The following is a 17,727-nucleotide window of genomic DNA, read 5'->3' on the forward strand; positions in this document are numbered from 1 at the left end:
CACTACGCCTAGCACTGGGGTGAATTAACAACCATGGGTGTTAGCATACAGGCTCAAGTCTTGGGTTTGGCTCACCATCCCATGATTCTGGCCGAATCCCTTAATTTCCCAGTGTCTGTAAAAATGAAAATGACCTTGTGTAATCAAACTGTTGCTCATGTAAAGTCATAAGTCAAGTCAAGTCATAAAATTTGTATAGCGCACTACATACCCAGAGGGTTTCAAGGCGCTTAGGAAGGGGAGGAGGATTATTTGTCAAATATCCACGTTTTAAGCTGCTTTCTGAACGCTAGGTGATTCTGGGTGAGGCGAAGGTAAGCGGGGAGTGAGTTCCATGTTTTGGCAGCCAGGTATGAAAAGGATCTGCCTCCCATGGTGGTCTTGTTGATGCGAGGTACAGTGGCTTGGCTTGGCTGGAAGAGCGAAGTTGGCGGGAGGGGGAGTAGAAGGACAGTCGAGAGTTGAGGCAATCTGGTCCGATGTCGTAGAGTGATTTGTGTGCGTGGGTAAGCAGTCGGAAAGTGATCCTCTTATTGACGGGTAGCCAGTGGAGGTCTTTAAGGTGACCAGAGATGTGTTCGTTGCGTGGGATGTCTAATATGAGCCTGGCTGAGGCGTTTTGGATTCGTTGTAGTTTCTTCTGGAGTTTAGCGGTGGTACCTGCGTAGAGGGTGTTTCCGTAGTCCAGTCGGCTCGTGACTAGAGCGTGGGTGACTGTTTTCCTTGTTTCGGAGGGGATCCAGCGAAATGTTTTTCTGAGCATGCGAAGAATGTTAAAGCAGGAAGAGGATACGGCGCTGACTTGTCTGTTCATGGAGAGTGAAGAATCCAGGATGACGCCAAGGTTCCGTGCGTGGTCTGTCGGGATGGGTGCTTTTCCGAGGGCTTCCGGCCACCAGGAGTCGTCCCATGCAGAGGGGGATGTACCTAAGATGAGGACTTCTGTTTTGTCTGAATTCAGTTTCAGACGGCTTTGTTTCATCCATTCGGCGACTTCTTTCATTCCTTCGTGTAGGTTAGTTTTGGCGGTGCTGGGGTCCTTGGTGAGAGAAAGGATCAGTTGAGTGTCGTCCGCGTAAGAGATGATGTTGAGGTTGTGTTGGCGGGCGATGGCCGCGAGGGGGCTCATGTATACGTTGAAGAGGGTGGGACTGAGTGAGGATCCTTGAGGTACGCCGCAGATGATTTCAGAGGCCTCGGACTTGAATGGTGGGAGGCGGACTCTCTGGGTTCTTCCGGTGAGGAACGAGGTGATCCATTCCAGTGCTTTTCCTTGGATTCCGATGTTTCTGAGGCGTTGTAAAAGGGTGCTGTGGCAGACTGTGTCGAAGGCTGCAGAGAGGTCGAGGAGGATGAGGGCGACTGTGTCTCCATTGTCCAGTAGAGTTCGAATGTCGTCTGTTGCTGCGATGAGGGCGGTCTCAGTGCTGTGTTTGGCTCGGAAGCCAGATTGTGAGGGGTCGAGTGATTTGTTGGCTTCGAGGAAGGCGGCGAGCTGGTTGTTGACGGCTTTCTCGATGACTTTGGCCGGGAATGGAAGAAGCGAGATGGGGCGGTAGTTTTTGAGTTCGGTGGGGTCTGCTGTTGGTTTTTTCAGAAGGGCGGTGAGTTCAGCGTGTTTCCAGTCTTCTGGGAAGGTAGCGGAGTTGAAGGAGCAGTTGATGACGTCTCGGAGGTGCGGAGCTATGACGGAGTCTGCTTTGTTGCACTTCATTACCTTTGGTGCAAGGTCACACTATCAAAAAAACGGCAAAAGTGTGCATTGTCTATTAAAATAAATGTGAAAAAATACTAGCTGCAGCGTCTTCTTTTGCTTGCCACAAAAATAAATGCGGATAAATACAGATAAAATGATAAAAAAATAAATATGGATAAATACAGACGGAAATATGAAAAAAATAAATACCATAAAACCGGGAGCCCTAATCATAATTAGAGAGAGATGGGAACAGGTTGTGTGCCCTCTAATCATCAGGAGTGTCATTGAGAACATTTTGCATACCAAGAATCATGTCAGCATCTAATTCATAAGGCCTGTTGCCTCTAGTAGTTTTGGCACCAAGGTCTATGTTGAGGAGTAGACTCTGGTTGCAAATTTACTGGTTGTACTTTTGTATTCTCGTAGGGCAACATAGTCCTGGAGCAGGCCAACCACAGCTGGAGATTGGAAACCTGAGTCAGAGTTGGGTCCTGGGAATGCGCAGGCAAAGTCGACATCACAAACAGTACAAAAGGAACTGGTGTGGATCTTGGGGCTGGAGTAGAATAATCAGGACAGGCATCAGAACAGGCCTGTCAAGGGGTTCCACAGGGTCAGTTGGCAGCAAGAGAGGGACTGCCAGCAGAAGTCCAACTGAAGCCCCTTGTGGCTCAATGGGGCCTAAACCACATTAGAGAGAGCCAGAAGAGCAGCATTGTCCTTCAAGCCCGCCATTTACTGGGGGGTCAATGAAAGACTAGGGTAATCAGTGTGCATCAGGACTAGCTGCACAACCAGATAAAAGTAAAAAGATGCTACTGGGGTACGATCTTTAGATTAACACCCTTGCACCTTCTCTCTTGATTTCAAATGGCGGGATGGGCTTGTATCAAAAAAAGTATGCAAGCAATCAGCAAGTTCTAGGGGGGGGGGGGCAGGATCTATGTTTTGAATGTATCCACTTCTTATTTTCAACAATGTTTCATCTCCTGCTCATGGATCACCTACAGGCGCATGAGGGCACATTTATTACACAAATTCGAGTCCAAACACCAAAGAGACATTGTCCCTAGCACACTGTTGGAAGCACATTTTGAAATAAGTATATGACCTACACGGTCATACAACCTATCGACATGCAGGAATATTGTTGAACAATTCTTCAGATCTAGTTTGGTAACTGAGGATATTCTTAAGGGGAGGAATCAGTAGTTAATAGTCACCATCAGAAAATAATTGTAAACATAAAAGTAGTTCTGACTTTCAAAATCCAAACAACATTATGAAAATATGCAATCACGAGTGGATTTATGCTTTAAAGTTCATGCCACACTTGTTATATCAGAATAAACACTGTACTATGAAAATAAATCAATGTACCTTGGTACTTGATCTTTGATTAGGATCTTCTCTAGACTGCAAAGCTCCTGCCCCAATAGATGGCAGCTGTGACTGAAATACTGATATGCGACCGCCTGTCGGAGACATCAGTTTAAAGGCTGCCTGCAGAGCAGGACCTAGAGCACTGTGAGTCTCCCTTGTGTTGATGAAGAGATTTGGTAAGGCATTCAATAAATCCACAATAAGCTGTAAAAAAACGACTTTGTTTATTGACATTCACAATTTTCATTTTTAACACCTACTTGGAAATTACTAGCATCAATTACCACTTCATATCGTTTAATAGAACTTACATTAAGATATGAGTAACAAAGCCTTTAAAATGATTAAAGAAAGAGGAGGCAATTTTATAGGAAATGATTGAGCTTAAACAATAAAACAACCCAAATTAAAAGTTGCATTACTGGAAATCAATAGACTCAAAACGTATGACAATTATTCTATTATATAGCTCACATAATTGTGAGTGAAACTACAAGTTTCAAAAATTGTAAAATAAAACAAAATAAAGTTACAATTAAGATTTATAAAAGTATACATGTATACGCTGAACTAAGAATTGTACTGATTAATTAATCATACCTCTTTGCTCTCATGCAGATTAACAAGTAAACTATCTGGAGTAGGTAAGAAAATATCTATGGGGGGAAAATACATATTTTATTAATGAAACAAAACATATGAAGAATAAAAATCACATGTAAGATTTGAAATCGTGTCTATGACTATACATTTTTCATGCGGAATTCTTGAAAGAGAGCATGCAGAAACGGACACCAACTTAAATACATACCACCCCCCCAAAAAAAACACAATATCAGTTGTGTGAAGACTTTTGAAACTACTGTAAAAAATATTACTCAAAAAATAACGTCAGTTGTTAACTCACTTTCTATATTTAATGTATCAACATTAATAGCATTTCAATTAATAACCATTCAAGGGCCCAAAGTTTGAAACTTCTTTGAAAATGGTGTGTTTGATTTAAAAATACATTTATAATAGAAATATCTTAATTGTGACTAGTATACTCTTGGGAATGCCGAGTCGGAAGGCTTAAAATGTGACCATTAATTACTACCTGCATACATTCAAAGTCACTCTTTTTGTATCCTCACCTCCAGCATGGGCCCATAATTTTAATGAGATCAATTAATAATGGTTAACTTCATGAACAACAAGGAACAGTGCTTAAGAATCAGATTTAAATTAATAAAGTCTTTAAAACTGAAGTATTCTTTCATTTGCTGCAAAATATAAAGCAGAATCTGCAGTATTGGTGAAAGAAAATATTAGTCTAAAATTACTAAACAGCAAGTAGCATTAATATATGCTATCATACTTGAACATTAGCATATTCATTGGAATGCTGACCTTGTGAGTAGGGTAGTCAATTAGATTTTGAAGAAATTGTATTTGTTGGTACAAAGATTTTCTGAAGTCCCTCTTAAAAAGCAAGTTAATTCGAAGCTCAGGTACACCGGCAAACAGAGAACAGTTCAACAGAAAATGAGATAAAGTAGAAGGCGGGAGCAGGAAAGAGACAGAAACTAAGGGTATACAAGAATGAGACACAGCACAGGCACAACAATGTTATAACAGCCTTAATGACCTTGGAGCTTCGCAATAATTCTAGATACTGTAAACTGTCCTTTTTAAGTGCTGCCAAATGGGCTCTGACAAAAAAGATGAGAATGGCAATGGCTAGCGTTATTCGCTGCCTCACTGGTCAATAAAGTAAGATTAGTATGCTGTGTTAATGAATGAGGGCAGAGAGAATAAGGTGATAGGTCTGATTCATAGCTAGGTTTTATTTATAATGGCCCTCTGTGTCACAAGTATTCATTTATTTCTAGGATAGCTTGCATCAAACCATGGTGCTCCTATCCCACTTTGGAAAGCAATTTGACCACTAAGTACTCTGCTGTCCACCCATTCGTGTTTAGTGTCCCTTCATTTTCAGGGTTCTAGTTTCCTGCTCTTATTGTTGCTCTGTCATGTAGTTCCTAAAAATACATGGGTTCTGCGCATTTGTTGGACAACATGAACTAAGGGGTTGGTACCAAAGCTAGTTCCGGGCACCCCCGCAGGATACGTCAGCCTATAGACTAGCTAGCTCACAGTGCTACCGTAAGCCCCTAACCTTGCCAAGGAGCAAATAGTGTCTGGCAACCATCGAACATGACAAACCTAGACCCTTCAGGGATTGTGGAAACAGTATAGTACTTTTCGCTCAGTCAATCATGCTCACCTACTCTCAGAGAGATGCACAGAATAAACGTTGGGGACGTTTTCAATAAGCGTTTATTGAACCAGTGTCATTCTAGTATAAAACATGTTTGCTGCAACAATCATAAGACAGAAGCAAATGTAAAAGATTGAAAGCACCAACAAAGTAATTAGAAGGTAAAATTCGACCATGGTGCTAAAACAGTGAATATATGCAGGCATATAAACATAACAGTATTCAAGGGTACTCCTACGATGCGGACCCTATCTAAGTGTACGTTGCATGTGTGAGGTGTAAAGCTAAGAATCCCCTAGGAAAGAGCCAACCCCATTACCTGATGGGAAAGAATGAAGGACCCAGTCTTGGTCTTTAGTTGGACATCCCGCAAGGGATGTCAGGCCACCCCGTGTTGGAGCTTCAGCGTGCAGGGACCGCAGTGTCTTGTGGAAGCGTCTCTTCTGGTTACATAGTGAAGTTACGGTTCTTTTATACCACAAAGATAGCCTTGGCGTTTCTACCACAATCGATATGTTGTGAGTATGATTACGTAAATGAGACTAAATCAATAATTGAACTATGCAAAGTAGTTCTGTCGCCCCAGGATGAAGATGACCAGGACTTTTATACAGAGTATGTTAATCCTGTTATGTACATCATGTGCACGATTTTACTAAGAATCTGCATGCAAAATAAATGGGGCTCATTTCAAGAAAACCAATCGACATTTATTCAGGGCGTAACTGGGTAAAAGGTCAGTGCTAGAACCGTTATGTAGAGAAAGGTAGGACAAATGTAAATGAAAGGTCGCTGGTCGCTTTGCTATTTAGGCCTAGGTTGGGGAACATAACAGCTCTGTGCTATGGACGTCCCTTAAGGTATTTATGGCTAGAGAAAAAAAAAAATTCTCACATTTACGTTGCTTCTTGTTCTAGTTCCAACCTTGCCTAGCTTTTCTCAAGTGTTCTTTAGACCACAATCCTTTTAATGAGAATTAAGACAGAAAGGGTGGGACACTGTGATGAAGGTCTTTCAACTCAAAACATTCCCTTAGGAAGGTCACTACGGAGTAATGATTATGTTACTTATCCTGTAAGCATCTGTTCGTGGTATGTAGTGCTATAGATGCACTTGCTCTGCATACTCCTGCCATCTAGTGTTGGGCTCAGACGTGTGCAAATTGTTTTTCTTCAAAGAAGACTTACGAGTCACCAGGTATAAGGATTCTTCCTATGACTGGTAAAGCGTATGGGAGTTGGCTCCATTGTTAGATTGTTTTCCACACAGTGGGATAGGATGAAGATGGAGCATAGGAAAGGAAAGAAGAGATGACAACGCAAAAGAGAAAAGACGACTGCAACAAACAGAAGCTTATAGAGACGCAGGGTGGGTGCATGTCAATCTACAGCACTATATGCCACAAACAGATGTTTACACGGTAAGTAACATATTCCATTTGTGGCATGTCTAGCTGTAGATACAATGCTCTGCATAGACTGTAAAGCAGTGCTCATGTAGGCGATAGCTAGCCGGGGATGTTGATGACTGAAAAAGAGTTTGTTACTTGGCCCACATGTGCTTGCTGTCATGCTAACACGTCCACACAGGAATGTTTGGTGAACATGTGTGTGGTGGACCTGGTAGCTGCTTTACATAGGTCAGCTTTGGGGGATGTTATGAAGGAAGGCCATGGAGGCCCCCTTCTTGCGAGCAGAAGAGTGAAGTCTGGGTGGGGCAAGGTGTTGTCTCTTTGCCTTAGCATAGCGTGTTTGAATACATTTGATAAGCCATTTGGCTATGCCTCCTTTGGATAGATAGGATGTGACCATTGTATGGTTTAGTTAAAGTGTTAAAGAATAGTTTGGATTTTACGAAAGGGCTTGGTCCTAACAACATAAACGAGGATGGCAAGTTTGACATCCAGCATATGTAGGGCCCTCTTGGCGATAGATTGTGGCTTTGAAAAAAAAGAGAACCAGGAATTAAATGGTTTAATTGAGGTAGAATAGGGAACCACTTTTGGGAGAAACTTTGGTTTGTCCAAAGAACTACCTTGTCATTATGAACCTAGAAGAAAGGTTCCTGCAGAGTAAGAGCTTGAAGTTCACTAACACGCCTTAAAGATGTGATAGCAACTAGAAAGACAACCTCCCTTAATAGGAACTGTAGCGGGCACAAGTGTGTGGACTCAAAAGGCAGCCTCATGAGTTGAATAAGTATGAAATTTAGTTTCCAAACTGGGGCGGGAGGAACCCTGGGTGGAATGCCCTTCCATCAAGGCTTTAACGACAGGGACCTAGAAGAGGGATAGGTGCTCACACTATTTTGCAAGTATGTTGTGACTGCTGCTAAATGGAGGCATATGGAAGATGAAGGAGGTAAAACCCTATATCTTGTACTGCTGGTTTGAGTGGATCTATATGTGTAGGAAGGCAATAGTGGACAAAGCGTCTCCACTTACATGCACGTGGTGGGTCTACGTGCCTCACAGATGATATACATGCATTTTGCAGGGAGATTCAGATAATAACAATCAAGGATTTGCTGAGCAGGATTGCAAGATTGAACTGCCTGAGGTTCAGATGCCTAATTTTGCCTTGGTTTTGCGTGGTGAGATCAAACTGATGGGGCAGTTCCTGAGAAACCACTGATAAGTCTAGGGTGTTCTCGCTAGGGTGGGAGCCACCAGAAAAAGGGGGAGAGATGTTTGCTGAAGCATGGACGGAAGGAATGGCAGAGGCGGAAAAGCATAGGCAAATATCCCTGATTAATTCATCCATAGTCCATTGCCCATGGACTGGTGGTGTGGGAGCCTAGAGGAGAAATGTTGACATTGTGTGCTTTTGGCTACGGATAAGTACAGGAGTAAGACTTGAGAATGAAGTTACCACTTGTGGGCTTGTTGCTCCTGCACAGGTCTTCAAATTTGTAGTCCAGTCCCAGCAGGTACTCCGCTAGCAGATGTATCCTGTGGAAGAATGACCAACCTCAGGTTTTCCTCGACAGCGCTGTGAGCCGCATAGAGTGTGTGCCTCCCTGTTTCTGCAGATAATAAATTGCTGTCATGTTGTCTGTTCTGATGGGTACCAACTTGGAAGAAGGCTTTGAGTGTCAGCTGGATAGACTGCAGTTCTAAGTAGTTGATATGGAGACCCCGTTGGTGGGACAACCACACACCCTGGATGGCGATGTGTTGCAGATGTGCATCACAGCCTGTAAGGGAATCATCTGTAGTGATGGTCACTATCAGAACTAGGTCTAGAAAGGGCCAGCCCTGCAACACAACAGACTGTTGCTGTTCTACCAATAGAGAGAGGGATGGTGCTGGCCCACATCTACACTAAACTGTCCCTTTGGCCTTCCCCTTGTGACCACTGTGCCACTAAGGACTCTTGCAGAGTATGTATGGTTAATTTTGCATGTGGTATTATGGCAATGCAAGATGACATCATGCTAAAAAGGCACATCACTGTTCTGATAGCTCAGCAGCGATATGGATAGTAGTAGTTGGAAAGCATGGAGCCACTGGGGTAACAATCCTGATGACTGTAATGAAAACTGCACACAGAAAAGGCTGGACTTGGAGGGGTTGGAGGTGGGACTTGACTGTATCGTTGTTGAAGCCTAAATTGTACAGAAGGTCTATGGTAGTTTGCGAGTGGGTGAGACACAGTTGCTTGATTGCACTCTTGATCAGCCAGTTGTCCTTATAAGGGAACATAATACTGCTTCTTCTTCTGAGGTGAGCGGCTGCCATGGTAAGCAGGGGCCGTACTGACCCAAAGGGCAGTAGCTTGAACTGATAACGATAACCACTTACCACAGGTAGTGGCCGTGAGCAGGGGGAATTGGGCGAGAGCGGTCATGAAGCTGCCTTCTTGATGCAGACATTGACGTCTTGTAGGGTGGCCATATGGAGTGCTCCGACAGGATGTACTCGTTGAGAGGCCTGAGATCTAGTAATATGCCTGAGTATCCCATCCTTTCTTGGTTTGAGAAAGTATACAGATACATCCCTTCACTGCTGTGGTATATTGGCACAGGCTAAACTGCTCCTTTGAGGAGGAGTGCTTGTACTTCTCTTTGATGGAGGAGATGATATTCTGTGAAGAGGGAATGCCTGTGGGGTGAGATGTTTGGTGGGGATGCAGTGACCTCTAAGACATAGAAGACGATCCTTGAGGAATCATTTACCTAACTATTTCTTATTCTAATATCTAGAGCAAAAGTTAGCCTTACTAAAAAGAAGGAGGGTTAGATTGAGATTTAAGTTAAAAAGAGAAAAAGAAGATTCTCTCTGGATTAGGTTAAGAGAGGCTTCGGCCTTTAACAAATCTAGAGATTTCTGGTCCATAATAGGGAAGGGATGTGGAGCAATAACAACCCCCACCCCAATCTCTATTGCGGAAGATGTCTGGATAATATTCGTATCTAGCTTATATGCATCTAATGGTACAGTGGGGGATAAATGGGATCCAGCCTCAAATAGTGAGCATAAAATAGAACTCCCCACCGAGAAATCCATAGCTACCGTGATAAAGAGTATGCGCTCTTCCGGAGCAATGGGTCCGGACGAATTGCCTATGTCAATAATTTAGCAAGACGTCACTTCCTGGAGTAGGATTCTTCTCCCAGTGTTTCAAGCATGCTTTATATCTAGATCAGTCCCCGACTCTTGGAGGGGAAGTATATTAATCCCCATATATAAAAAGGGTGCACGAGATAAGCCTATGAATTATCGTCTAATAGCTCTATTGGATTCGATAGGAAAAATTTTCGCCAAATGTCTTTTAATGTTAATAACTGAATGGGCAGAAACAAATGGTATTTTACCTATGGAACAAACGGGATTTCGCAAAGAGCATGGAACTCTAGATAACTTGACATTATTGCAGGTGATTGTGGACAAATATGTACGTGTTCGAGGTGGTGGCATATATGCAGCATTTATCGATTTCTCCACAGCGTTTGACAAGGTGGACCGTCCAACGCTGTGGAGAAAGCTGGCTGTATTGGGTATGCCAGTGTATTTACTTGAATTAGTAAAGTCTCTTCACTCGAACACGTGGTGTAAGGTGCTACAAGGCGGAGAAAGGGGTCTTTCTCAATCTATCCCTTCTCAGAACGGGTTAAAACAAGGATGCATACTGGCCCCTATATTGTTTTCACTATATACGGCAGACCTACCATCTTCCATTGCAGTTTGTGAGGGATTAGCCCCGACAATTGGAGGGTCATCCATATCGGTTCTAATGTATGCGGATGACATACTTGTTTTAGATTTAACCCCGAAGGGTTTGTCTAATCGTCTACATGCATTGAATCAATTTGCTGAAGCACATCACATGAAAATTAATATATCGAAAAGTAAAATCATGTGCATCTTTGGAAAGAAAAAATGTAGGTCTGGAAGCTATAGCTGGGCCATAGGTGGAAAAAAATTGAGGTGGTTAAAACCTACACCTTCCTAGGCAAAATAATCTCAGCAAACCTTAGTGAGAATCCCCACATTGAACATAACTCACGAAAAGCATTGGCCCATGGCATGGGGTTATGTTCTCTATACAATGCGACAGGGAAGAGACATTTCTCACTCTTTTTGGATGTATTTAGGGCAAAGATACCTGCAACTCTACTGTACGGAATTGAATTAGTGGAGTTGAAACAATGGGGTTTTCTGCAAAAAATGGAAGGAAAGGTACTAAGAAAAATTTCTTCCCTTAATACAGCGTGTTCTGCATCTACATGCAGGCTGGAATTCGGACTCCGAAGCTGTTGGGTACAGGGGTTGGTAGCCCTCGTAAGATGGGTAGCCTGTCTGGCCAGAGGTAAACCGGGTTCCTTACGAGAAGCCATTAAAAAGGAACTCTTGGGCAACTTTAACGAGTTTTCTTTGTTAGTAAAAAACTTTAGAAAAGCAGTATCTCTGTTAGAATGAGATGAATGCACCTTATTCTTACTCTCACCGGCCGAGCTAAAGTTTAAATTAAAATGTGCATCTTGGGAACTCTGTTATAAATTGGATATACTTGCCCAACCAAGGCAAAAAGAAAGGGAATTATTGGTAAAAACATATATACCAAAACTGGCCCAACAATACCTAACTTGGAATATTCCTCATAGAGTCCGTAGGTTATGGTACCTTTTAAGACATGATCTGCTTCCACTAAATCTCCTTTTAGCGAAATGGTATGGGGTATCGCCAAAATGTAATCTCTGTAATAATGCTGTACAAGATCGTAACCATGTCTTGTTTATTTGTCCCGCATTGCGCCCATTGCGCTATAAATGGATAAAACCAATTTGTCTACAACTAGGAATCCTAAATGTAAAAACGTTTTTCCATGCACTTTACTGCCCTCCAAATGAAATGTTTTGTTTCAGAATTTTTTATTTTTTTAAAGGGTTTTTAGATATTTATTAATGATGTATAGGGAGAGGTTTGATGATTGCTTTACCGGTAGACAAGTAGTGTTTCCTTCCTATCCTGTTGTGATTTATCTGTAATTAATGTTGTATATTTGTGTGTTTATTTTTATGTGGCCCTCATCGAGAGCCAAAACATAATAAACTTTGACTTTGACTTATTCTAATATCGTCTCAATTATGAACACATAATTCATTATAACACAGGACAAAGTTATATCCAAAATGTTTCCTTTATCAAAAACTTGTTTTTTCAGTTTCAATATTTATAGTAAAGAACATACATATACACATACAGTTCATATAAGGCTACCTAATAACCACTGTTTCAGTTTTTTGTATCTACAGCAGTATCTTACACCCTCTGTACATTCGTATGGACTAGATGAAATGATTCGCCATACATTATCACCAGTTCAAGATATTTTCAAAATTATTCAGTTTTCATCAATAATTTCTTGTAAACAAAAGGTGTACTGGCGTCGACGTTTTGGTCTCAAACACAATTAATTCCGGGAGACCATCCTCAGGACGAAAGAAGTTGCACCAAAAATCTATTGCAAAACATAACAAATCCAGTAAGTATTTTATACAATTCTAAAACCTTCTCCATATGTACAATAGTGATCGTCTGCTTACACCAAACCAAACAAGTGAACCATAATTAAACCAAAAGTGTATCATCCAACAACACATGATGTTTATCCTAATCACCTAGTGCACCACCAGTGTCTCTCTATCCTCAACCAACACCACAAACGTGTTAAACATATATCTTAATACTCACTTGAAGCACTAGTAATCACTACGTCGCTTAATCCTACAACAAATAATTTGGACATCAAATGTGTGACAGGGTAAAACCATAAGAGATACCCAAACAGCTTGTGTACACCTCCATTCTTACCTCCAGCAAGTATCCACTGGCTAGAAATGTCCTCTTCACTAGGCGCTAATTGCTCTCTTCAATGTATATACACTCTATTCTAAAAAACATAACAACGATACCAAACGATTAATTTCTACAGCCATCACAGCCCTTACTAAATAGTATCTACCAGCATAGTAGTCTCAATAAATCCTTTGTTTACAGGTCCAGGACTTACTTCAATGCGGCAACTACGAGTTAGTCAGTCGTCCGGCATTTGGCATAACGGCGTCTGCAAGTTCGTATCTCGCCGCCATACCCTTTAACCCTGGACGCCTACGTAGGAGTGTGATTGAAAACGTGGCGGCCATCTTAGAAGTCCCTAATCTCTTCGTTAAATGAACCACAAATATACTTTTACTCCTTATTCTAATACGATGTTCAGCAGTGTATAGTAAACACAAAGTGTAGTATGAAGACTGACAATTAGATTGACTTGTACAAAGTATGATAATAGAAATATGGCGTATCTGACTTCAGCCGAACCGCTACCGAGCGTTAAGTCTTTGCCAGCATATACTCAATGTTGTAACAGCGGCCAACCTCGTTCAAATATGCAGACACTCCAATGTTGGAATATCTTAATCAGAAATTAAGCATATAAGCGGCAACACAGTCAAAATACCGCCTATTCCACACCGTAATATAATCTATGACATGCCTATACTGTTGTAGAGCTATACGCCCCAGTATATCATTTTCTCTGATGTTTAACACAACCTGAGTGTTGTCAATCCTGACAAATGGAATGATGAAAAATCTCTAATAACATCTCAAATAAAGAGCCTACAGAGTAGCTAATGTATGCCACTCCACAAATTGATTCAATCCATTTTCAAAGTGTCTTGACACTCCCGAGGAGGGAAGTCTTTTCACACCCACAGGAGTGGATACACTGAATAACTCCTATGAGAAACACCACGAGGCATACACCCAGAAATTGCTCGGTAAAACGTCCCGATGTGTAAAAGAAAACAACTTAGCAATGGAGCAGACAACCATGTGCATTACTGCCTAACTATGACTACTCAGTGACGACCGCCACTAAGTAACAAATATAAATCTCTCTCTCTCGGGTCCCACAGTGACCTCACTTGGAGCAAAAAACTTTCATTTTATGCCCTCCTGCTGGACTAGGTCCCATGGATGGGGGTATTAATAAATATATTTGTGGGAAGAGGAGTGCGTGTGACCCCCCCTCCCCAGGCCAATTTCAGTCCATGGGGGTTGAAGGCTTGTCAGCCAGCTAGTTGACCAGGTATGTGTACAGAGATTGCCCCTACTTCCTGAGGCATGGAGCTCAGTTCCAAGCACTTTGTGAATACTGCACACTGACATCAGCCTCAATGCAGCACTGTTAACTGGTAGGCGATTACTCCCATTTGGAAAATGTGCAAAGGATACACTGGAATATTAAAATACACATCCTGGAGATCTATCATACAGAACTAATATCTCTGTTGGGAGGGCGAAAAAAGTATTTTCAAATTTGTTGACTGATATAGGCAAATAAGGGTCTCCATCTTCCCTCCAACTGAGGCTGCCGTCAGGAAGTAAGTGAAAATGCCCCTATCTGCAAATATGATATCAGCACCTTCTCAATCTCCACTTCAAATTCTTGCTGAAACTGGAGTAAATACATCTGATTGTTTTTTTGTTTACAAAAGGGCATGACCGGGTGAAAAGTCTGAAACTATATAACACAATCTTAAAAACTTTTCTTCAAAATACCTTACAGGCTTGAATGAAATCCAAAACCCTCCCTAGCAACATGGTGGTAAACACTGGGATTCCATAGTCTGGGAGGCTGGCTTGACCACAGCAGCCTGGGCCTACCCTCCTCCTCTTCATGTACCATGATGGCCCATGGAATCCTCTTCCTCTACCCTGACAGTATCTACATTTTTGGGAGGTTGGTGCCAACAATGGTAACCAGGGTAAAAAGGATGAGATGGGGAGGAAGATCATTTGCACACGTAGTACCGAAGTTGTGGAACAATCTTCCACCCAGTCTCAGATCACTGGAAAATTAACTTTCCTTCAGGAAGAAATTAAGACATGGCTGTTTCCCCCTTAATGTACCAGAGGCCCGACTCTCAGCACAGTACTCGCCAGCGCGGGGAAGCCTTCGGGTAGCCATGTGCTTTACAAAACATAAACACACAAACAGTATGCTTTTGAACAGTGGCATACCTGAAACTCAGAAGCAACAGCGCATCATTTAGGAGTTGAGGTAAAACACTGAGCACAATTAATGTATACAAAAAAAAATTCATTTATACTTTCAACTCTCAGAAAACAAATATATTAGCTATAAACCAAAAAGGCAAATGTTATCTATATATTGTATATCACACATTAAGTGCATATAGGTAAAAGAGAAAAAAAGAGAAAACAGGGAGCACTTTGTGTTCCCAGTGAACTTTTCATTAAGTTTATGTACTGTATTTTGTTGACCACATTTCAGCCTTGTTTGCAGTTTTTGAGATCTCATTAGGACAAACACGGTGAGAGACACCTAGGAGTGGTTGAGTGGTCACGTGCTCATGTTTGCAGGTAGCGCTTCCGTCACTTATTGCTGTGAGAACACCCTTCGTTAGTTACCCAGAATCTGGTGCGGTGCCCCAGATTCAGGAATTCTCATTCACTCCAGCTGTAAGTGAGGGTTTGCACTGTCTCTCTGACCTGGCAATTTCGTGATGGTTTTCCAAGAAAACTTTCTTTTCTCAGAGGGCTGTACCCTAACGCACTATCAAAGGCTTGTTAACAATGTGGCCAGAAATTGTGGCCCGACAACAGATTCGACCTAAGTACTAAGTGACAGAAATGCTACCTGCACACAAGACAAGTTGTGCTACTCGTAATACGGTCTCCAAGCAACTCTAACATGTTACCTACTTTATTGGCCACTAAGTATTTGACTCACTGAGAAAGTAATTTCTATTATGCTACTCCCAATTGGCCCTACACAACTTGTTTCCAGGATCGCACTGTTGGCTGAATGTGTGGCTACTCGACCATTTCCAGGTGTCCAACATCTTGCCTGCACTGATGAGAACTTAACATTGAAATGAGGTTGAAACGTCATCAACAAAATACCGCGCAATGAATGGATGCCGGGATCAAGTTTACTGCAAATAGAAGCCTTAATACATAAATAATTCTAAAGTTGCGTGCCCTTTATAAACACCATAAATGTATTTTATACACATTCCCTTTCTTTTGTGTGTGATCACTGGGGACACAATGCACTCTATATTCTCTCTTGCGTATTTGTACTTAATATGCGATATACAATACGTAAAAATCCCCTAGCATTTTTAGTTGACATGTGCTTATGACGTATTCTTTACGTACATTCATTGTACTCAGTGATCGTCTAAAATGCTAAATAACATTATGTTGTAATTGAGTTCCATGTTCATACAAATGTAGCCAGATTCTCATTGGCGTACTGGTTAAACCCAGCCTGGCATTTAAATCAATGTAACCAGGAACTTCACTTTTAAAAAAAAATTAGGCACATTCCTTTCACGTTCCAGGTTCATCAACCTAAATGTCTTAAACTAGGTCAAACCCTATTTAATTCCTGGTGTCTGAACACTAAAATATGCAAGATAAGATAATGAAAGTTCCAAATGCTCCATTCTCCTGCCTCAACACAAACAGTAATACTTCTGGAAAGCAAACAAATGTGTCACACCTCTTGGGTTAAAATCCTGTACATTAACTGATGTATGGATGAAGCAATTTTACCAAACCTGGACTTCAACAATCTGTTGATCTTCTTGCCTAAACTTAGATGGAGGAGCTGGAGAGAACTTCCCAATGTAGTGACAAGGCAAACCAAGACAGCCCTCAAAACCTAAGCACCGAAGAAGCCAAGTCTTTTTCCAAGATAGTTAATTGTTTTGCTCTTCCCTTCTGGAGGTCCTGAAGAAGCAGCAGATTGTATATATTTCATTTTTGCCACTGAATCTGGCAGAAAGTTAGCTCCCAGAACACAAGCAGATCTTCATTATCTCAAACTTTGAGGCAAATATTTGAGGCACTGCCATCAACATACCTACTTAATCAAGGCAGTGATATTGCATAACAATGCAGTCTTTCTCATTGCATCTGCAAAGCAAATTAGGTCATGAAGAGGCAAAGACACATGTGGCACTTGTGATTGAGACAGAAACACCAGATCTCTTCACTCTACCTCAGAAAAAGAAACTGCATAGTACAAATGGTCCATTTGCGATAGGAACGACAGATGGAGGTCTTATTAGATATAGAATAGTATGTGCAGTTAGCGCCAGGAATCTGAATTATATTTACTTAAGGCCTGCTAGCTAAAACTCCTAAGCTTCTCTAACAAAATCGTCTGCAGCACTGTGCCTCGTAGCTGTGCGCTGCTCCATACATTCCATAATCCTCTCCTTCATCCTCTTCAGATTCCTGAAGGTCAAACAGATGCGATGGAGGTAATTGAGAGATTTTGCTGTAGGCTGACATATCCGGATGAAATAAATTTTTCGTCACTCTAATCATTGTCGACGGTGGCGTCGATGGACTTCCAGTAATCGCCGCTGAAAAACAGATCGTCGACGGGATCACCGTTGACGGGGTAGTCGTCGACGGGGTACTGTGCTGAAATAGACAATGCGATCATCGACAAATCCTTCATCGGCGGTGTCGTCGTCAGTGACAGACTTGGTGTCGATGAAGACGTCGACGGTATCTCAGACGGTTTTAATGAAATTCTCCCCGTTTGCGAAGGCGGAGTAGTCGTCGACGATGGCAGTGTCGGCGATATCTTCGTCAACGGTATGGGTCCGGAGATAGCCGTGGTCGACGCTGTTAGTGATGTAGACGGGGCGGACGACGTCATTGTGTAACTTGTTGATGTCGATGCCCCAGAGGCTGCTGTTGACGGTGTCGTCGTCGAAGAGGATTTTTCCATTCATTACCAGGATCAGATGAAGACGCTCTGTGTTTCTTCTTCTCTTTCCTCAAAGGGGTAGAAGAGACAGAGGTTGAAGGTTCAGAGGAGACTTTAAA

General features: G+C 42.0%; 1 protein-coding gene across 3 annotated transcripts in view; it reads right to left on the bottom strand.

Annotated features, from left to right (window-relative positions):
- Positions 1–17,727, bottom strand: part of SEC24B (SEC24 homolog B, COPII component) — a 722,844-nt gene that overhangs the window by 389,912 nt on the left and 315,205 nt on the right. For all 3 annotated transcript variants that reach the window (XM_078676584.1, XM_078676585.1, XM_078676583.1), the window contains 2 exons: positions 3,683–3,738; positions 3,080–3,286 (listed from right to left, as the gene is read on the bottom strand). In XM_078676584.1, coding sequence (XP_078532710.1) covers positions 3,080–3,286; positions 3,683–3,738 — 263 coding nt within the window. The remainder of the gene's footprint in view (positions 1–3,079; positions 3,287–3,682; positions 3,739–17,727) is intronic.

The sequence above is a fragment of the Lissotriton helveticus genome, chromosome 2_1 (assembly GCF_964261635.1).
Source record: "Lissotriton helveticus chromosome 2_1, aLisHel1.1, whole genome shotgun sequence".
Lineage (NCBI taxonomy): Eukaryota > Metazoa > Chordata > Amphibia > Caudata > Salamandridae > Lissotriton > Lissotriton helveticus.